At 40.3% G+C, this 23627-nt stretch overlaps 1 protein-coding gene across 5 annotated transcripts in view; it reads right to left on the reverse strand.

The window, feature by feature from the left end:
• The window catches only part of LOC140198922 (uncharacterized), a 332378-nt gene that overhangs the window by 191808 nt on the left and 116943 nt on the right, over positions 1 to 23627 (reverse strand). For all 5 annotated transcript variants that reach the window (XM_072260177.1, XM_072260176.1, XM_072260175.1 and 2 more), the window contains exons 7-11: positions 18681 to 18744; positions 16797 to 16862; positions 14432 to 14512; positions 12143 to 12187; positions 10676 to 10768 (exon numbers count right to left, since the gene is read on the reverse strand). In XM_072260177.1, the coding sequence (XP_072116278.1) occupies positions 10676 to 10768; positions 12143 to 12187; positions 14432 to 14512; positions 16797 to 16862; positions 18681 to 18744 (349 nt within the window). The remainder of the gene's footprint in view (positions 1 to 10675; positions 10769 to 12142; positions 12188 to 14431; positions 14513 to 16796; positions 16863 to 18680; positions 18745 to 23627) is intronic.

The raw sequence follows: 23627 nt of genomic DNA on the forward strand, positions 1-23627 counted from the left end.
TATGTCCCACATGCATAAAGGAAGATGGAGAATACCAATGCACGCAGGAGTCTGATCTTGTGCTTCATGGTGATGTTGCTGTCCCTCCATATTGTCTCGAGTTTGGATAGCGCAGTCATTATCTGTGCGGTTCTTGCCAGGACTTCTGGTCTTGATCCTTCATCACTGATGATAACCCCAAGGTATTTGAACTGTTGCACTGTCTCAAGTTTCTGACCACAGACTGAAATGTCTGTTATAATGGCACCGTTGGCATTTGCCATGAGCTTGGTTTTCTCGGCACTGATTTCCATTCCAAACTTTGTGGAGGTTCTGTCAAGATGGCTGACCAGGTTGGCCAGTTTGTCCTCTTTTCCTGCAAGTCCATCAATGTTATCAGCAAATCTTAGGTTTGTGATATTCCTCCCTCCAATGCTGACTGTGCCCACATGATCTTCAAGGGCAACACTCATGATTCGTTCCAGGAAGACGTTGAAGAGAGTGGGGGAGAGGAGGCAGCCCTACTCCTACAGAGGTATGGAACCACTCCCTGATGGTGCCCTGAGCAAGTACTGCACTGGTTGCCTTGGCATAAAGCTGATGGATTGTATGAATCAGCTTCTGCCCCATGTTGAATTTCTTCATGGTGGCCCATAAGGCATCATGCCAGACTCTGTCAAACGCCTTCTTGAAGTCTATAAAGACGTGGCAGAAGTCTCTCTGGTGCTGCAGGTGTTTCTCACAGAGGGTGCAGAGGCTGAACATCTGCTCAGTGGTGCTTCTGCCCTTACGGGAGCCCGCTTGTTCCTCGGCAATGATGTCTTCTGCCTGAGGTCTCAGTCTGTTCAAGATGATTCTGAGCATTACCGTGCTTACATGGCTGATCAAACTGATAGTACGGTAATTCTGGCAAAGTTGGAGATTGCCTTTCTTGGGAAGCACAATGATCACCGACTGAGTCCAAGGTGTCGGCCATTCACCTGTCTGCCAGATCTTATTGCAGATGGTGGTAAGCATGTCTATCGTGGCCTCTCCTCCATGCTTCAGCAGTTCAGCAGGGATGTTGTCAACTCCTGCTGACTTCCCGCACTTCAGTGATCATATTGCAGCTTCAACTTCTTCACGCATGATTGGATAGCCATTTATCAGTGACAAAAATCACTACATTTTGAACACAAACATGTAGAACTGATGCAATTTAAAAGTTGTTCACCCTAAGCTCAATGCAGTGTCTGATAGCCACAAAAGGTCATGTGACTGACACTAGTTTGAAAACTGTTCAGCAACAATGTCCTCCTGTCCCAATTAAGCAGCACAGTGTCCCAAATCTATGAAGGGAATTTTCTCAATTAGTTTTGGTTCTTTAGGAATTGTCCCAAATAAGTAGCTTCTCCAATTAACTGATGATCCAATTATTTTAGTCCAGAGTAATTTTCAGAGTAAGCATCAGCTGGGTAATTTCATAAGTACAAGGTAACAGAGGATCAAAAGAGGTCGTAGTTGTGAAACTTTTGGAGATCCACCTTCACATGATTAATGAGGCTTTAATTTTAGATACAGGTTAAGAGCAACATATAGATGAGAAAGAGCAGGGGTATAAGGATAAATCTGTGGGAACACCCGAGGAGGTTGGATTGGGAATGATAAGAAAAGCCATTGATTTCTTGTCCAGATGGATAAGAGATGATCCAGGTGCACTGGATCCAGGCAGTTGGAGAACAGTGATTATAGAATTATATAGTACAGCTAACCTTGTTGGAAGTTGCAGACTGCTCAAGATGATAAAGGGATATAAATTACTGTCATACAGAATGTCATTTGTGTTATGTATTGTGCAGAGCAAGAATGACAACAGGATCACTTGATTTATATGTTTTTACGAGTCCTGTTAGTAATGGTGCACGTTGAGCAACTTGCAGCGTGGAAGCAACAAAACGGGCCGACCGAGACAAAAGCGTGTGCACTCAAAAGTCCACATGAAAAGCAAGTGTCTCTTGCATGCCGGAAGCCCAATCAATTCACTGCAGGATCGATCAGCCACACTGGCATTCATCATATTCTTGCAATTGATCTGATATGGTACTATTTGTTATTCCGCTATGAATCACCACTGTGCTATGGAAAGGATGGAATCTGATTGGAGAAGAGTCCCTAAAAAAAAAAAACCCTGGGTGGTAATAACACATTAAAAAGCTGAAGATGGAAGGGGTGGGGTTGAATTTGCAGAAAGTTCAAGTTGAATTTGAGGAATGAAGATGGCTTGCTTTGAGGCAGAACTATTAATATGGAGGTCAGGAAATGAAGATGAGTGGTCAGCAGCTTAGTTGAGGTCACCAGAGTCAAGGGAGCAAGGTGTCAATGACGTGAACATAATGAGCTGGGAACCCATGACAAGAGACCAGAAAGAGACTGAATAGAAACTAAAACTAAACACAGTGCAAGTTTGGCCAAAGCATCGAAATGGAAGCAGCAGTGCCAAATGATGTCATTGCCTCAATCGTGATAACAAGCTGCAAACACGTTGACCTTCACTTTGTCAAAGGGAAGGTCAACGTGTAGGGTGGAACAGTTTAAGTCAATAGTGTACAGCATGGAACACAAAAACATGGGATTTGCAGTCCATGGTAACCCTGTTTTGTGAATGAGCAGAGCCTTGAAATATCTTAGTTGTCAGCAATATTCACACAAATGTACACTCAAGATTCAAGTGAGTGCAGCTGTAATGGGAAATAGCCAGGGTGAAAAAAAATAATGATTTTAATGGCTTCTACGGTATTTCAGACGAAGACAAGGTTTGCTTAAGCAGATTAGTCGTTGTAATTTAGTGCCAAATGCCAGAAAGTCAATATTTTGAAACTGCCAGTTAAAATATCGTGGAGTTTTTTTTTTGAAGCACAAAAGAAGCTGAAATAATGACAGAGGAGGAGGACATGGCTGAAGGGCTCATAAATAAGCAACCTGAGCTAGCCCTGATATGTCTGTTCTTAGTAAAGACAAACTTGGCGTGGGTTTACTTCAGATTATTTTATTACTGAACTGCTGCTCAACCCTGTGTATACACAACCAGGTCACCACCGTAGTTTCCCGTTCCGGGTGAACCCCTTGCATTGCTCATTGGGAACTGAAGTTCTTTATTATGCACAAATAATAACACACCTTCCCCCTTGAAAGAAAAACAAAGACAATACTATGTCCTTATTAACCTACAAGGAACAATAATCCTTTCCAACAAAGATAACTACATTCTGTAGCAAGTCTTTTCTTTTTTTTGAATTTCCAACTGTTCAACAACTCAGCTTCAATTGTAGAGCAATAAGCAACTACAGTCCTTTATCCACTCATCAACTGTCAGTCAGTCTCTGAGTGGTTTAATGATCCCCTTTGTTCCGTTATTTGTTTCCACAGATGTATTGCTTGCATTGGTTGTGTCAATATTTGTGCCTTTCTGAGAACTCTGATCAACATGTTCATTTGTTTACATAGGCTGACCCCTTTGGTGTACTGACAGGTGATATGTCACAGCTATGGGCTGGAGCTTGTGGTTGTAGATCCACATGGTTCCCTCTCAGAGGTGTCCCTCGTTCCATCTGGATCTGGTAGGAACATGGAACTACTTCTTCTTGCATGTTTCCTTACATGGACCATGTGCTAGAATTGTGACCTCTCGCCTCACTGACCAGCTTCTCTCCATCATAACTAGCATCTGACCTCACTTGCTGCTAGCACCCTTTGTACTCACACAGACCCTTTCTCAGTCATACACAGTATTCATTTACTCTCTGTGATTAGACCTCACGCTGTCTTCCGACACCATATTATGTTTGTTCTTAATAAAGACAAACTTGGTGTGGGTTTATGTTAGAACATTTTATTACTGAACTGCTGCTCAACCCTGCGCATGAACAACCAGGTCACCATCATAGTTTCTGGTTCCGGGTGAACCCCTCCCATTGCCCACTGGGAACTGAAGTTCTTTATTATGCACCCATAATAACAAAGGCCCTGAAAGTGATTGTGGTGAAAAGTATGGTTAAACTATAGGATAAAGTGATAGATGACTAAAAATATTTAGTGAGTTTAATCTGTGGGGGCAGTTTGATAGAAAATGAGAAGCTGAGAAATGGGTGGACAGAAATGGCAATGGGGAAAATGAAGTAAAAAATCATCCTACTTCAAATCCCATGGCCATTCTCATCCGTTCATGTTCAGTTCAAGTTCAACTTTATTGTCATCTGACTGTACATATATACAACCAAACGAAACAATGTTCTTCCAGATCATGGTGCACCCACAAAACTTATATCACACACAGCACATTAAACAACCTCGATTATGACAGGGTATTCATTAGTCTCACAGCTGGGGGAAGAAGCCGTTACCTAGTTTGGCAGTCCTAGTCCTGATGGTCTGTACCTCCTCTCTAATGTAGTGGGTAAAAGAGATTGTGGGATGGGTGGCAGGGAGCCTCAACAATACTTCAGACCCTTTGGCTACAACATTCCTGTAAATGTCACAAATGTGGGGAGGGGGGGAGAGGGAGACTCTCGACATTAAGACCATAAGACATTATAAGTGAATTAGGCCCATCGGCCCACTGAGTCTGCTCTGCCATTCCTTCATGGCTGACATTATTCCTCTCAGTGCATTGTCCTGCCTTCTCCCTGTAACCTTTGACACACTGACTAATCAAGAGCCTATCAATCTCTGCTTTAAAGCCACCCAATGACAGTCATCTGCGGTAATAAATTCCAGAGATTCACCATCCTCTGGCTAAAGGAATGCCTCCTCATCTCTGTTCTAAATGGATGTCTCTCTGTTTTCATTCTCAGCTTCTCATTTTCTGGGGGCTATGAAGATCTGTAATCAAGGGGTTGGGCTAGGTTGTCGGTTATGAAGGCATCATCTCATATTTCAGGATTAAATTCAATTACTAATGCTCTGGCCAACTTTCCATTTGATCTACATCTTGCTAAAGCCTTGGGCAACCTTCCTTGTTATCCACACAACAACCAATTTTCATGCCTGCGGTGAATTTACTAATCATATCTCCTACATTCACAACCAAGTTGTTAATGTACTGGGATCAATCTCTCTGGCACACACTAGTCAGACTTCCAGTCAGAAGAACATCCTTCCACTCCTGCCTTCCACTTCTCATCAGAAAGCCAGTTTTGGATCCAATTGGACAATTTGCATTGGAGCCTCTGCACCAGAAATCACACAGGACTTTCAAATAAGTCAAACACCTTATTAAAGTCCTTATATACTACCTCTGCCATCTTGCTTTCATCAATTTCCTTTGTTATATCCTCAAAAAATTCAGCCAAATTAGTGAGCAAGATTTCTTCCACACAGAGCCAACCTGACTATCCCTATTCAGTCCTTGCTTTTCCAAATCTACATAAATCCTGTCCATTAGAATTTTCCCTGTTGCGTTCCTAACCACTGACATAAGGCTCAAATGTGGTTATTTGGCTTACACAGCTGCCCATCTTAAATAAAAAAAAATTAACTATCCCAATGCCTTCACTCTTGAAGGTGATAAACCTTTAGAAAACTCTACTCCAGAAGGATGTGAATACTTAATTCATAATATTCAAGACTGAGCTCTATAGATTACTGGGCAACACGGAAGTCAAAGGGATGTGAGCATCAAGTGGGAGAGCAGATGACACAAAAGGATCAGTCACGTCTTAATAAACAGTAAAAAAGTTCAAGAGGCAATTTGACCTATTTCTACCTCTACTTCAAATGTTTCTAAAATGGACTCATGTTTGGTAGTGCAGGATGCAATAGTTCATGTCAATATCAAAGTAAGTTCAATAATCATTGGAAAATTATGCCTAGAAATTTGTGTTACTTTTCCAGTTTTAGAAATAGCAATTGCAATCATTCAATGCTATTTCCAGCCCAACGAGCTCACAGCACAAGCTCGTAGCATCTCTAAATAAAAGGTGGCCCTCTATTGGTCGAGGTTGACCATAGATGTTGTATGCTAGCTGTCTACATTGTTGGTGAAACACCATCTGTGGCTGATGAGACCAACGCAAGAGTGGCAGCGTTTGTTGCAAAGCTCTCATCTAAAAATGGTCTCAACTCTGTCGTCTCTAAATAAATAAATAATAAGCAAATACATAAATAGATGGATCAATAGATCAATAAATTATTAAGTGAATAAATAAATAAACAGATAAATAAGTTGAAAGTTGATGTGGGTTTGTAGTAGTGCTTGTTTTAGTTAGTAAGAGGGCTTCCTTGTATATCATTACCTCTTCTGGGACAGCAGAAGTTAGGAGACAAATTTCACAATTTTGTGGCACCCTTTCTCTTTGCTCTGAACTCAGAGAGGTACTTCCTTAGTAATCACACCACTAGAAACCATAGAAACTACAGCACAGAAACAGGCCTTTTGGCACTTCTTGGCTGTGCCGAACCATTTTCTGCCTAGTCCCACTGACCTGCACACGGACCATATCCCTCCATACACCTCCCATCTATGTATCTGTCCAATTTATTCTTAAATGTTAAAAAAGAACCTGCATTTACCACCTCGTCTGGCAGCTCATTCCACACTCCCACCACTCTCTGTGTGAAGAAGCCCCCCCAATGTTCCCTTTAAACTTTTCCCCCCTCACCCCTAACCCATGTCCTCTGGTTTTTTCCTCCCCTTGCCTCAGTGGAAAAAGCCTGCTTGCATTCACTCTATCTATACCCATCATAATTTTATATACCTCTATCAAATCTCCCCTCATTCTACTACACTCCAGGGAATAAAGTCCTAACCTATTCAACCTTTCTCTGTAACTGAGTTTCTCAAGTTCCGGCAACATCCTTGTAAACCTTCTCTGCACTCTTTCAACCTTATTAATATCCTTCCTGTAATTTGGTGATCAAAACTGAACACAATACTCGAGATTCGGCTCACCAATGCCTTATACAACCTCATCATAACATTCCAACTCTTATACTCCAAACTTTAATCAATAAAGGCCAAAGTACCAAAAGCTCTCTTTACAATCCTATCTACCTGTGACGCCACTTTTAGGGAATTTTGTATCTGTATTCCCAGATCCCTCTGTTCTACTGCACTCCTCAGTGCCTTACTATTTACTCTGTATGTTCTACCTTAGGTTGTCCTTCCAAAGTGCAATACCTCACACTTGTCTGTGTTAAACTCCATCTGCCATTTTGCAGCCCATTTTTCCAGCTGGTCCAAGTCCCTCTGCAAGCTTCGAAAACTTTCCCCACTGTCCACTACACCTCCAATCTTGGTATCATCAGCAAATTTGCTGATCCAATTTACCACATTATCATCCAGATCATTGATATAGATGATAAGTAACAATGGACCCAGCACTAATCCCTGTGGCACACCACTAGTCACAGGCCTCCACTCTGAGAAGCAATTCTCTACTACCACTCTTTGGCTTCTTCCATTGAGCCAATGTCTAATCTAACTTACCACCTCTCCATGTATACCTAGCGACCGAATTTTCCTCACTAACCTCCCATGCGGGACCTTGTCAAAGGCCTTACTGAAGTCCATGTAGACAACATCCACTGCCTTTTCTTCATCCACTTTCCTGGTAACCTCCTCGAAAAACCCCAATAGATTGGTCAAACATGACCTACCACGCACAAAGCCATGTTGACTCTCCCTAATAAGTCCTTGTCTATCCAAATGCTTGCAGATCCTGTCTCTTAGACTCCCTCCAATAACTTACCCACTACCGATGTCAAATTTACCGGCCTATAATTTCCTGGATTACTTTTAGAGCCTTTTTTAAACAATGGAACAACATGAGCCATCCTCCAATCCTCTGGCACTTCACCCGTAGACACTGACATTTTAAATATATCTGCCAGGGCCCCTGCAATTTCAACACTAGTCTCCTTCAAGGGTCAAGGGAATACCCTGTCAGGTCCTGGGGATTTATCCACTTTAATTTGCCTCAAGATAGCAAGCACCTCCTCCTTTTCAATCTGTACAGTTTCCATGATCTCACTACTTATTTCCCTTAGTTCCATAGACTTCATGCCAGTTTCCTTAGTAAATACAGAAGCAAAAAACCTATTTAAGATCTCCTCCATTTCTTTTGGTTCCGCACATAGCCCACCACTGTGATCTTCAAGAGGACCAGTTTTATCCCTTACAATCCTTTTACTCTTAATATACTTGTAAAAGCTCTTTGGATTACTCTTCACTTTGACAGCCAAGGCAACCTCATGTCTTCTTTTAGCCCTCCTGGTTTCCTTCTTAAGTATTTTCTTGCACTTTTTATACTCCTCAAGCACCTTATTTACTCCGTTTCCTATACATGTCATACAACTCTCTCTTCTTCTTTATCAGAGTTGCAATATCCCTTGAGAGCCAAGGTTCCTTATTCCTATTCACTTTGCCTTTAATCCTGACAGGAACATACAAGCTCTGCCCTCTCAAAATTTTTCCTTTGAAGGCTTCCCACTTACCGATCACATCCTTGCCAGAGAACAACCTGTCCCAATCCACACTTTTTAGATCCTTTCTCATTTCTTCAAATTTGGCCTTCTTCCAGTTCAGAACCTCAACCCTAGGACCAGATGTATCCTTGTCCTTGATCAAGTTGAAACTAATGGTGTTATGATCAGTGGAACCAAAGTGCTCCCCTGCACACACTTCCATGACTTGTCCTAACTCGTTTCCTAACAGGAGATCCAATATTGCATCCCCTCTAGTTGGTACCTCTATATATTGATTTAGAAAACTTTCCTGAACACATTTTACAAACAGAGAACACTATACAATCACCACTCTTTCTCTTAGTGAGGGATGTTGCTAAGGAATGAGCGTATGTTACAATTGGAAGGACAGCATGCATCAGCAACACAACAGGCTATATCCAAAGCAATGTTTCTGAGGCTGAAGGTGACCTGGTTTTGATTTTGAGAACAGCTCAAACATTTGCAGTTGCTTGCTGTTTGAAGTCTGTAAAGTCCACAAACATCTGCAGTATTCTCAGTCACATCAATCTGTTGAAAGCAAACATTTGGTTGTTGGGATGGGATTCCAGTTTGGGTTAGTTAGCTTTCAGTGCATTTTGTAGAAGGTCACATAACATTCTGCCCATGACTGTCAGGAAGTGTAGAGCAGGCTTAACACAAACGCGAGCAGTGGAGACAATTCAGTGGTGATCAATCACTTTAATAATAAACGACAAAATAAGAAGCCAAAGGGCCACAAAACAAGGCAGAATGCATACTTAACTCAACAAGACAACAAGGTAACTGAAAGCCAGGAGCAACTGGTTCAATAGAGCCACATTTTGGCAGTGATGTATTTTAGGCCAGCAGAACACCAGAAAACAAGCACCAAGGCACATGAAATCTTGTACCAAAAGACTATGCAATATTAATGACTGGAGCTACTTTGCCCAGAAACTATGCACTTCAATTTAATACAGATATTGGGACAGGCTTTAAATAAGAGTACAGATATATATAATAAAATTTAGTGATGTTGGTAATGCAAAGTAAATCACTGGCTTTCATTTCTGAAAGACTACAATTGAAAGGAGAGAAATTGTTTTACACACATGGAACTTCTGTGTGGTTTTCAAATTATAAATAATAATAACAAAGAGATAATGGACAAAGTCATACTGCATGGACACCGGATTCTTGACTGTCAAGCACTCACTTCAACCAAATCTACACTGTTCCCATTTTTTAATCTCCCCACATTCCTACCAGCTCTCACCAGATTCGAACACTTCCACATACCACAGGAGAAATTTACAGAGACCAATTAAGGCACTAATCCCCATGTCTTTGGGATGTGGGAGAAAATCAGAGCATCTGGAGGAAACCCATATGGTCACAGGAAAAACATGCAAATTCCATACGTTCAGTACTAGGAATAATTGTAGGTCACACAACATCTGGAGAGAGAAACAGAGTGAAGGGTCAATGACCTGAAATGTTAACTTTGTTTCTCTATCTGCACACGCGCTTTATCCTGCACACTATTCCCAGCATGCATTGCTTTTACCACAGCATTTAGGAATAGATAAGTGCAGAAATTCATTTAGTGAAAAGCCGAAGAAACTGATATTAAGGATATGTATCTTAGTGGCCAAGTTCACCTACTTTGTACCATTAGTAACAAGAGTATCAGTTCCTGCTGCTGTGAATTAAACTTCTGATTTCTATGATTATAACCTGGGACTGTAGAGACTGTTCTCCATATGATCTGTTGCTGCACGATTGCCAGTGGAATACTCATATAAACCGTTCTTCTGATCTTACCCGTAACTCTGGTTTCAAATACAGCTTCTCCCTGACAGTGACAATTTAATCCTGTAAGTGGAGACTCTCCCTCAGAAAACTAAATGTGGAAAATAATTCTTTTAGATTAAAATAATTTTTTTGTTTTTTTCTTTAATCTTTCTCTCTTAACCCCATGCATTTGGTCCGATTTTTATTTCAGTACTTGAACAATGAATCAAACAAATGTTATTATTTCCTTCTTTATTTTTAAACTTCTTAAGTTTCACGGAAAATTCTTCCATATGTTTGACTGAACAGGACTCCCTTGATCTTCCTAGATCTGAGGTCTAAAATTGGAAATCTCTTTTGACAAACCCAGGAAATGAGGCGGACAGCAAATGTGATTCCCCTTGTCATCCTTTGTCACCCAGTCCAAGATCTAGGCCGTTACCTTTCGTTGTTAAGGGCTTCATTGCTGGTTTCTCACTTTCTTTTCTTGTTTTGATTGTTTTCAGTGATGGTTTAGAGACAGTATTTGTAGTCACTGCAAAGCATTACAGACATAAGATGATAAATTACAAAAGCAACAAATATATTGCTAAATCTATCTGAAGTGCTCACCAGCATCTCTACTTCCTCAGCAGGATAAAGCAATTTGGCATGTCCCCTTTGACCCTCACCGATTGTTATTGAAGCACTTTAGAAATCATCCTGTCCAGCTGCAATATGGCTTGGTATAGTGACTGTTCTGTCCAAGACCGCAAGAGATGGCAGAAAGTTGTGGACATCTCTCAGCACTTCAAGGAAACCAGCCATCCCTCCACGAACTCTGTCTACACTTCTTGCTGCCATGGCAAAGTAGGCAATGTAACCAAAGATCCCACTACTCCAGACATTCTCTCTCCTCCCAGCTGCAATCAGCAGCAACACAAAATCCTGAAAGTATTTGCTACCAGGTTCAGAACAGCTCTATCTCACTGTTTTAAGACTATTGAATGGTTCCTCAGTACAATAAGATGGACTTACAATCCACAATGTACCTCATTGTGACTTTGTACCTTACTGTCTACCTGTACTGCACTTTCTCTGTACTAGAACACATTCTGCATGCTATATGACCTCAATACACTGTTGTAATGAAATGTTCTGTATGAACAGTATACAAGTTTTTCCATTGTACCTTGGTACATGTCACAATAATAAACCAATTTATCAACATCTGTAAATGTCAAGAAATCTCAGCGTTCTGTAAGACTCATTCGAATAGTAAAGTATTTAAGTTCCAACTCAATGGGCTAACAATTTGAGAATTATATTTGTTCCAGGATCTGAAATCAAAGGGCAGCAAAATCACTATACTTTAATTCCTTCACCTTTAGGCTACAACTCACGCTACAACCTCATTATTAATTTAGAATTTTTCCTGTGTTGGTGTTCATTGTGGTAAGAGATGAACTATAGAATGGAACTTTTCTACTTTGCACATCGTGACAACATTAAGTGCTTCCTGACAATTTATTTATAGTGTTGCTCAGATGAAATGCTAATCTTTTCCTTGGCAACATGGCTAACTCCCAGTCTCAGAGCTATATCATTTCTTCGCCAAGCAGTATAGTTTTTTTCCGTTTCTGAAACTGCCCATACTCATTGGCTTTGAACAAAGATGTCAGTTTAATGGAAAAATCAGTTCTAAATTATCTCAAAAGAGACGCCTATTGGAAATTTGGACTTTTTCTTCCTCTGTTAGCGTTTGGTCCATTTATAATAATGAATATAACATCACATGCGATCTAAGGCCAAATTCACAAGATGTGCTCTTGGCAAACAAGTCATAAGTTCACTCCTTATATATCTGGTCAAGCCATTAGTTTCAGAGGCAAATTGACTACATAACCACCTCTTAATCTATTCATCCTACCTTCTTTTATTTCTTCCTTGTCGTGTAGCTCATCACGAGTATGCTCTGTGACAAATGATATGAAAACAACATTAGTAGGTATTGATCCTTGAAGAATATTAAGTATAATTTCTGAATGTATTATTGATCCCATTATTTTCAGAAAGATGGGAAAAGTTGTGGGGTAGGGGGGGGGTTGAAGTAGCAAAAGGGAATACTGAAAAAGTGCATAATGCCAAGATCCTGACAAATTTACAGCAAACTCCATTTTTCTTTCCTGCATCTGTTCCTGGCCAACCGCCATCCAAAGTGAGAGGTGGCCTTGCTGTTGCGTGGGAAAGCCTGTGGTGGTAGGTCAGAGCTAGAGAGCAGAGAGGACAGGGGAAAGCATCATTTTTTTGTGAGGTCAGCTTTGAGATCGGAAGAACAGGATCAAAGAAGAGATCAGGGATACAAAATACGAGGTAAGGCTATTGTCTGATCAGAAACTGGGGTCCATTATGTAAGCATGGGAGGAGAGGATCTGGTCGGTGTATAAGTTGCTGCTTAGGTTGTGGGATTGTGGGAGTAAAAGCTAGGTTGTAGAATAGTGCGAATAGTGGTTAGGTTGTGGGATAGTGGGAATGGAGGCTAGGTTGTGGGATAGTGGGATTAGAGGCTAGGTTGTGGGGTAGTGGGAATGGAGGCTAGGTTGTGGGATAGTGGGAATGGAGGCTAGGTTGTGGGATAGTGGGACTAGAGCTAGGTTGTGGGATAGTGGGACTAGAGCTAGGTTGTGGGGTAGTGGGAATGGAGGCTAGGTTGTGGGATAGTGGGCATGGAGGCTAGGTTGTGGGATAGTGGGATTAGAGGCTAGGTTGTGGGATAGTGGGCATGGAGGCTAGGTTGTGGGATAGTGGGATTAGAGGCTAGGTTGTGGGATAGTGGGAATGGAGGCTAGGTTGTGGGATAGTGGGACTACAGGTTAGGTTGTGGGATAGTGGGAATAGTGGCTAGGTTGTGGGATAGTGGGAATGGAGGCTAGGTTGTGGGATAGTGGGAATGGAGGGTAGATCGTGGGATAGTGGGAATAGAGGCTAGATTGTGGGATAGTGGGAATAGAGGCTAGGTTGTGGGATAGTGGGAATAGTGACTAGATTATGGGATAGTGGGAATAGTAGCTAGGTTGTGGGATAGTGGGAATGGAGGCTAGATAGTGGGAAAAGAGGCTAGATAGTGTGATAGTGGGAATAGAGGCTAGGTTGTGGGATAGTGGGAATAGAGGCTAGGTTGTGAGACTGTGAGGAGATGGTGAAATACACTGAAGTGAGGACAGTACATGTTGAGGTAATGGAAAGGCAAGTTATGCATTGGGGAAATTAAGCAACAAGTGCAGGGCACTCCTGTTCCTGTTCCTGTTCTTGTTGGTTCAGAAGCAGAGCTAGAAAAATATTCATGTGTTAAGTTTTTGAGTATCCTGGTTCTATGCAGGTAAATTTTAAACCAGGAAAATATGAGACACACTGCTTTAATAAAATGTTGAAATTACATATCTGGTTCTGGTAAATAGCCAATTTGCCCACCACTAACCTATGAAAACCACAAATGGCTATGATGGGGTAGACTTGGCTAGATTTCCAGTTTCTGATTTTTTAACAATCAATCTGTCACTGCACTCCTGCTCATGGGATGGGAGTTGAACTGGCTAATCTGAAAAGGATCACATTTCCAAAAGAGGGTCCATTAAGATAAAGAAAGCAGGTTCACTTTTTTTTATAGAATACTTTCCTGTTGTTGGCTACAAATCTGGAACAGGCAGTAATTTCAGTAATTTCTTTATTTCTTCCAATGAGTTTAAGTTCCTTTTATGAGAATAATAAAAACACTCTGAAAAAGTTTAAGAGGCGGCAAACTTTTTTTTTTGCAAAACAGTTCCACTGAAAACGTAAACACAAGGAATTCTGCAGATGCTGGAAATTCAAGCAACACACATCAAAGTTGCTGGTGAACGCAGCAGGCCAGGCAGCATCTCTAGGAAGAGGGCCAGTTGATGTTTCAGGCCGAGACCATTCGTCAGGGACTGAGTTCACCAGCAACTTTGATGTGTGTTATTCCACTGAAAATGTTATGCTTTTTACCAAGGAGAGCTCTGTCCATGGGAATTACAAGATCTCACAAATTGCTTTGGTTACGTCCAATTGCGTAATCCTTGTTATAAGCATATTTTCAATGATAAATCTTTTAAATATGTGCAAACAATTGAAATAATTAAGAGCACAGATAAATTACAATTTTATGGAAATCAAAGAAAAAATAAGGTCAGAGCTTTACCTGGTTTCCCTATGATAGCAGGCTTTGGTGATGAACTTTTCTCAGTCTGGACATCCACTCTGTCGGAAGTTGACTGGCTACCTGAAAGAATTATTGATAATCTTACCTGGAATTATACTTCATTTTTGCACAGACATCACTAAAGATATTTTAACCTACACAGCCCCAATATGCACACTGATTCTTAGTTCCTGATCACTCAGCTCCTGACATCTTCGCTTCCTTGGTCCAAGAATGGACAAAAGAGTTAAGGTTGACATTAAGTCTGCATTTGACAAAGTGTAGCATCAAGGGACTCTAGTAAAAATGAAGACTATAGTAACTTGAAAGAACATTTTCTAACAGCTAGTGTCATTCTGAGCATAAAGTGAGATGCTTGTGGTTGTTATAGACCAATTTCCTCAGTCCCAAAACATTATTACAGGAACCTCATATCAGGTCCCACATTCTTCAGCTGCTTCATCAGTGACCTTCCATCCAATAGGATCAGCCGTGATTGAATGGCGGAGCAGACTCGATGGGCCAGGTAGCCTAATTCTGCTCTTATGGTCAATAAGTATCAAAGGTGAGAAAGTTCACTGATAATGTGCAATGTTCAATTCTATTCACTACTCTTCCTTGATTGCAAGGAGCAAGATCTCTATTACATTTAGGCTTTAGCAAAAACAGATTTCACATCACGTAATGACAATCTCCAGCAAGCCAGTGTCTAATTAAATTCTCATGACAATCAATTGCATTAGCATTCTAGACTACCTAATCGATATGGTCCCATGGATTCACCATTTACTGCAAATATAATTGGAGAAGTTTCATAAATACTGTAGCTATAAGAGCAAGAAAATAATTTTCCACTTGCTTGGACAAGTAAACACTAAGGAGCAATAGAAGAGCAAGCTCATTTGATGGGCACCCCGTTCGTCAAGCTAGCATTCACTCAATCCACCACCGCCGCCACACAGATGCCCTGTGGATCATTTATACAATGGACTGCAACACCTCGCAAATCACCACTCCATTAGCTGGAAGAGGGGTAGCAGGCATATAGGAATACTCTCACTCACAAATTTTCAAAAGAGAGTGGTGAATCTGTGGAATTCTCTGCCACAGGAAACAGTTGAGGCCAGTTCATTGGCTATATTTAAGAGGGAGTTAGATATGGCCTTTGTGGCTAAAGGGATCAGGAGGTATGGAGAGAAGGCAGGTACAGGGTTCTGAGTTGGATGATCAGCCATGATCATACTGAATGGCGGTGCAGGCTCCAAGGGCCAAATGGCCTATCCTGCACCTATTTTCTATGTTTCTATGTTTCTCCAAATCAAACATCACTCCTTTAGCGCTGCTGAATCAAGTTCTTTGCCCGACCTAATAATACTGTACCATTATCCTCATCACAAAGACAATGTTGATTTGCAGTACAGGCTAACCACAACCTTATAAAGGGCTACTGAATGCTGGCCCTGACAGCTACTATAATGCCCTACAATTTTAGCACCTATCTGCATTCGTTCTTGGATGGGAGGGATCTTGAGGGATACGGTTCAGATGCAGATAGGTGGGACTACGCAAAAGTCACCTTCTGTCAGTATGGACAAGATGGGCTGAAGGGCCTGATTCTGTGCTGTAGTGCTCTATAACTCGGAATCAATTAGATTTGCAATTATAAACCTAAAATTATAGGCCATCCACAAACCTGCAAGGAAGGTCAAATCACAGCTTACGTGGGTCAAAGATGACCTGGGACTCAAGTCGGCTGGTGTTTATAGGATTCCCTGTGAATGCAGAGCAGCATATAATCGGCCACACATTGGAAACCCGCATCAAGGAGCACAGGAGGTATATCCATCCGGGTTACCCAGAGAAACTGGTGATAGCAGAACACTGCATTCACAGTGACCATAGGATTGACTCTGATGACTAAAAGCTTTTGGGACTGCCTGCTAAAGGAAGCCATTGAAATAAAACTAGAGGAAAAGAATTTTAACAAAGACAAAGGTCGTGCACTAGGTAAGAACCGGAATTCGATTGTAAACAAGGTGGGAGAGTGGAAACCTGATTGGAAGAGGATGAACCAATCAGGAGGGATGGAGTACTGGGGTATTAATACCACTGGACTAAACATGCCTGGCAGAGTTTGTCATGGTAATATCGATACCTATACCTGGCTGGAAGCCCAAGAAGAGTTTATTTAAAGCAGTAGATCTTTTTTTTTAAACCTAGTCAATGATAATACAATAAATAATTATTTCTATAAACTTTGATACCGAAGCACTTAGCCCGTGAATGCATTGAGCAAGCTGGCCTAATACCTGTATGACATTATACAAAGAATATAAAGAGATTGAAATTTTGAATTATAACATACCCACAATTGCTTTTGTACTAATCTCAGGCTTTTTGGGAAGTAGTTTCAAGCTTGTTCGATTGTGTGCTAGAAACGGAATGGAACATCTGAGAAATACATCACAACTTCACATACGTGACTAACATTAGGTAATATATGAAAGATTATCAGTGCATAGCGAATTTACTCAATCAGTATCTTTGGAGTTTACCTCTAAGTGGTAATAATGAAAAGCATAATATAAAGAAAATGCTATATTTGTCCCCCTGCTATTTAAGAAAAAGGTTCTTTAAGGTTGCTTATAGCTAGGGGTGGCAATGGGGACAAGCCCCCACTACCTATTAAATCCTCCCAGTGGCGTGCGCCTCAAATAGGCTCTGACAACATAATCCAGATCTTGGCCTTCACGTGTGGCTTTGCTACCAAGCCCAGCAGAACCGTTTCTACTGACAGGGGAAGGGGCAAAGGTGGGTTACTAGCGCCTTAAAACCAGTCACTTTGAGCAGATGGGGCTCATCAGCCGTGGTTGGAAGCTCATCTAGGAGAAGGAAAACTCTGATCTCAAATCTCTGCTGCCTTGCAGCTATACCCAGTCATGGGGAAGGCTTTGGGAGTAAACTCAGAGGGAAAAATCTAGAACTGGAGTCCCTAAGACAGACCTACGTTGAGTTCAACGCCGACTAAAACTTCCGTGATGCTGCTGGAACCAAACTGTATTGGTCTCGGCTGTTCCTTTGGGTTCATCAGTAGTGCGGAGAGGGGGAGCTTACTACATGGCAACAGCTCACTCTCCATATTGTACTGCCCAGGCTGGCGTATCCAGACAGCTAAGACACAATATCCATGGTCAACTCTGACCGATGGAGGCCTCAGCCTCAGACTCAGAGTTAAGTAACAATTATGCTAGTGTACAACTTATCAGAAGGATTATGCATTTATCTACAGGGTTTTATCCATCATTTATTTCTATGCACACAGGCTTTAGGAAGGAATTCTAATAATATTTTATAAACAAACAATGGAAGGGTGATTTAGTGCAAGGAGGAAAAGCTGAGTACAATGATATTGATAATGTATTCACCTAGCCCTGTTTTTAAGTATGAAGCCCAGAGGTGCCCACAAGGCAGAGGGTGGAGATGGGGAAAGGAATGGGTTCTCTCAGTAATCACTGAATAAGTATACAAGGTTATAGACGTGTGTGCATAAGTCTGCTGCACCACTTAAGAATACATATATATATATATATATATATACACACACACACACACATACATGACTTTCATAAAATTATCAAGTGTAAATCCAACTCAAACCTAAAAATTGTACCTTAAGTAACAAGCCTTAGACTCCACTGGGCTACCGATATGTGAACACTAAAATTCTTTGCCATTTAATTGCCTAATTTTTCACATGCCATCAGGGAAGGACGGTCTTGGTGACTGCATGGTGAGTTTGATCCTATCTCACCCAACATTCAAACAGTCATGAAGGTTAACTCTTCCAAAGGTTGGAATAGGAAATGCAATTATTTAAATAAATGATCCCCATCGCATTGCTATATCCAAATGTTGAGATTCATTGGACTGTACAGTGTGGAAAAAATAAACAAAAAACAACTGCAATCTCAACATTTCTAGATGTAGATCATGACACTGCACTTTTTAAATAAACAGCTGTTTAGAAAGTAATTACTATAGCACATTAGAGCTAAGCATAAACAAAAATGCACCTACAGCATCTCCGTCAGTCAGTAAATATATATAACATTTCTTAGAAATAAACTATGATATGAAATGAAAGATTAAACAATTTTGTTTTATATTAGTTGGGCTGCAACTTATTTACAGAACTAACAATACAAATAATAATCTAAGGAATATTTCTTCCCTTATTAGAAAGGCTTACCTGAACTGGGTGCACCTAATTGCTTTACTGCTGTCATTCCTTTAATGTTAGTCTTCCCTGGTAACTGAAGGAAATACAAACTACCATGAGTTGTCCTTTGTTTTCAGATTCTACTATCAACTTTAACTAACATATACCCAATTGACAGTGAAAAAATGCAATAAAGGAATTCAAATGGATTTTGCGAAGAAAGGCATCTCAAAGGCAGGCACTTGATTTAATTCCCTTCCAGTATTCCATTTTATTTAATATGATACATTTAAAATTTCCCTAAGTAGAATGCTGAAAATTAAAAACTGTTAAGAGTTAAAGACTGAACAGGAGGTGAATTAAAATTGAAAGTGAAATAGAATAAAGCAGGATAGTAATAAGAAGTCCTGCTGGAAGTAGGCATGGACTGTTTCACTTTCGGAAGAGTTGTGAATGAAATTGAACAATGCCCGACCATCAACTCACGGCTCCACTTCCAACCCTTGTAATAGAGGAAGGTGATTGATTATGCTCTCTGAAGGAAGTCACTTTTATTGATTATGGAACTACAACTGAAGAGATATTAATTATTTCTTTTCGTCTTAATATCACATTGCTCTTTATTGTTTTGTATTCTTATTCAAATGGAAGATTAGCTTCATTATTATTAAATAGTCTAAAATGGATTCTCAGGATCAAAATCAAGTTTATCTTGACAAACGTGAAGTGTTGTTTTGCGGCAGCAGTACACTGCAATACATAAAAAAAACTACAAGCTGCAATAGGAAACATAAAAACATACATAAGTAGTACAAAAAGAGAGTGAAGTAGTGAGGTTAGTGTTCATGGATTCACAGACCATTCAAAAATCTGACAGCAGGAGGGAAGAAGCCGTTCCTAAAGTGTTGAGTGTGTATCTTCAGATCCCTGCACCTGATGGTGGCAATAAGAAGAGGGCATGTCCTGGATGGTGAGGATGGATCACCTTCTTGAGGCATCACTTTTTGAAGATGTCCTCAACGGTGAGGAGGCTATTGCCCATGACAGAACTGGCTGAGTCTACAACCTTCTACTGCTTTTTCTGATCCTCAATTATGTGAGTGTGAATCAGCAGAGATACACCCATATTGCTTAGTTCTCTGATAAGTGAAGCACCAAGAATCCATGTTATAAATTAAGGACAATTAGGATAATAAATTGCTTCCTGGACATCAATTTCTTTGTAATGGGTTACCCAATTACATTGTTTTGACTTTATATATATTAAAAAAGGAGATCTTGTTGGAAATATAGTAACAGTTAATGAGAAAGTAAAGTAGGAAAAAGGTCAAAAATCATTGATGCCACCTTTGTCAGGGAATATCAGCACCCCACCCCCACCTACTTTTTAATAGTATGCAGCCAAAAGTATAGTTGGTAGCTCTATCCAGTGTAACTGTTGCTAGAGCCATTTAAGAATAATCAAAATCGATGGAACTGTTCGCAGCTGCTGGTAATTAAACAGTTGCAGGTGGCAAGTTGACAACAAGGCATATTCCAGTTGTAATCTGATCTGTTATTCAAATGTGCATAAGTGGATCAATTTGGCAGTAAGTTATTTTGCAGCTTGATTCCAAGTTAAACAGCATCATTAACTATGGATCTGATTTGAAAAACAAATCAAGTGAAATTAACACAGATGACTATATATTTGACAATCGAAAAAATGGAACAAAATGAGCCAGTATACAATGGATTCTGGTTAATTGGTACAGGGACATTTCAGCCAAATTAAGCAGCTGCCCCAATTAGCTGAAGTTTCATGGAAATGGTTAAAAAGGTAGAAAAAAGACAAACTAGTGTTTAACTGACTAACAAATTATGTATTTAAATGAACAACAGAACAAATTAGAATACTATCAACTCTTTGAAATAGTGAAATCATTCAATTTTCACTCCTGGCCATTTCACAATAATCACTGCTTTCTGAAACACTCAACTGACGATATTTAAAAACTCTTCACTCTGAGCACAGTGTAACATCTGAAGGCCACAAAAATGTGTGCAACTGATGCTTGTTAGAAACTGTTCAGCAAGTCTCCTGACCCAGTTAAGTGGCATAGTGACCCAAATAAACGAATGAAATTCTGGAAATGTTCTTGATTAGTTTTCATTCTTTAAGTATTGTCCCAAATAACCAGCTGCCCTGATTAACCAATGACCCAATTAGCCAGAATCCACTGTGTTTATTATCTCTTTACTATCATTGGTTAAAATATTGGAAAAGAGGTAAATAATTCAGCTTTTGAATTTGAAGCCTTGGGTTTCATTATTTAGCTTGGCTTCTGCTGCTTATTTGGTACATGAGAAAATACATTTCTATAGAATCCTAACATTGTTAGTTAAGTGTGTGCAGATAATCTGCAGTGACGCTGACCGTAACTCCAGTGATCACTAATATTTACAAATCAAAAATATTGATAGGGCAAAAATCTATTGCAAACAGACATACAAGTTGCTGGAGGAACTCGACAGGTCCAACAGCATCTATAGGAAGGAATAAACAGTCAATGCTTCAGGCCGAGACCCTTCATCAAACAAGTCCATTCTAAATGTAGTCAAAGCTCAAATTTATTGATGTAGCCACTGCAGATCAATCTAATTTCATATTCCTTTGCAAACAGCTATAACTGCACTTCAGTTCTGTTTTACTCCACTAAATATCTATGCTGGTTTCCACTTTCAATTGCCCAAATCAAATCCCTTAATCAATTTTTGTTTTCAAACAAAATCTTCCACATTAAGAGAAAGGATCAAACAAAAAAAATGCAATTTCAATTGCCCACAAGAGGTGTTACTATCCATGTATAGTTGTTCATTTATTGTGTGTTAATAGATGCAGCAGATAGGGCTGGCTCTAAGTCAAATATTCCACTGTGGCAAGGGACTGGCCGGCCCTAATTTCCTATGCAGCACACAGACAAAATGCTGGAGGAACTCACCAGGTCAGGCAGCGATCATGGAAGTGATTGAATAGTTGGCGTTTCAGGCCAAGACCCTTTAACAGGACTCAATTTCCTGCTTGTGCCCTAATTCCCTGAGTCCTGTTGTCGTAAGAACGGCAGCCAGCAAGGTTCACATCTAATTCCAAAACATCCAACAATGGAACTTCGAGACCTATTGCCACCAGCTATCCCTAATCTTAACTCCATTGCATTTGCTGCAGATAAGGTCAAGATAGTAATCAACTGTCACCGATACAATTGAAGTATTACTGTTTGGTAGTCAATATCTCTGTGCAATGATACAAATTACTCATGTTAATGAGTCACTGATGATGATCTGCCACTAAAATATCCATAAACGTATCAATCACATTGCAGCGAAAAGCTGATAGATCAAAATTAAGAATGGAAAGTATATAACACTAACGGAGCTATTGCAATAGCAAGGGACTACAAACATACATTGAATGCATTAACCATGAGCGTTTATCTGTGCAGATGCTTGATATTTGAGAGAAGAAGCTATCCAACTGTAGGCAATTTCAAAAACATTTCATTTTTGTTGAGAAAAAGTTGGCAAAGGAGCTTTTCAGCTGCCTCCTGTGCACTGATAGACAGTGGAGGAGATTAGGGGACCTCTTGCTGAGTGGAGACAGCTGTAAAATAAACAACTAGAAAATCTGTTGTAACGATTCTGATGTACATAAATATTAGCCAGGATATGGAGACAGCTCCATTGTCCTTTCTTGAAAAATGAATTTTGGTCTGCCTAGATTGGCCTTACTTTGTGCTTTTCATCTGAAAGATAACACCTCTAGAAATGAAATACTCGTTTATACTGAAGCATCAGGCCAAATCACACACTAAAATCTCAGGGCACTGCTGCTGAGCCAAGGCTGACAACAGTAATGACCGATATCAGAAAACATGAAATTCCAGCCACACACATCAAATTTATTACAAATTCCTCAATTTGAGCAAATTGTGCACTTTAATCAAGATTTAAAACCACAAGACCATAAGACATAGGAGCAGAATTGGGTCATTCAGCCCATCAAGTCTGTTCCACCATTGCATCATGACTGATTATTATTCCTCTCAACCCCACTTTCCTGCTTCTCTCCATAGCACATAGTTGTGGAGAGTCCATGCACAAAGTAATCTGCTGCTGACCGTACTCAAGAAACAGCATTCACACCACATCCTCGAGAGACCAGCAGCAGAAGTGAAGAAGTGAAAACTGTCAATTTCTTTAAGATAATTTTGTGACGTGCATCAGGATATTGTGCTGCACTAATGGCATGACATCAGGATAAATTGTTAGATCTATCTAAAACGTACCTAAATACCCATTCAGTTTCTGCTGTCAGCTGATGCTGAACACATTATTAACATTAATTCATTTCCTTATATGCTGCCCATGATCAGTGCAAAGCAAAATATATTTTTTTTACATATCTCAGACATTGTTTTGTTGGTTCTTCTTTCTTTCCTCATGTTGTTGTAGTTTTGCTTTTGTTACCATCCTCTTCTGCTTTGTTGTATTATCTTTCCAATGAGTGATGTGTACTTGCTTAGTTTTGCGTAGAGACACAGCACGTTAACAGGTGCTTCTGATCCAACGAGCCTGTGCCACCCAATAGCACCCAATGTGCCCAATTCACCTACTAACCTGTACATCTTTGGAATGTGGGAGGAAACAGGAGCACCCGGAGAAAGCCCACACTGTCGCAAGGAGAACATACAAACTCTACATGCAGTAGCGGAATTGAAGCAGTGTCACTGGTGTTGTAAAAGCATTACACTAATCGCTATGCTACCGTGCCTCCAGATGGTATGATAATGTGACAGGATGGAGACACCGTTAGCTATGACTGCACTGGAGTTGCGTGCAAAGCACTTCTCCCAAGTTATTTCTTCTTTTGATTAGTCATGAAACAGGGACACCTCTTTTTCCCTTATTAGGGAGTGAGAGAGCCTTTGGTATTCAAAT

Source organism: Mobula birostris, chromosome 6 (genome assembly GCF_030028105.1).
Source record: "Mobula birostris isolate sMobBir1 chromosome 6, sMobBir1.hap1, whole genome shotgun sequence".
NCBI lineage: Eukaryota > Metazoa > Chordata > Chondrichthyes > Myliobatiformes > Myliobatidae > Mobula > Mobula birostris.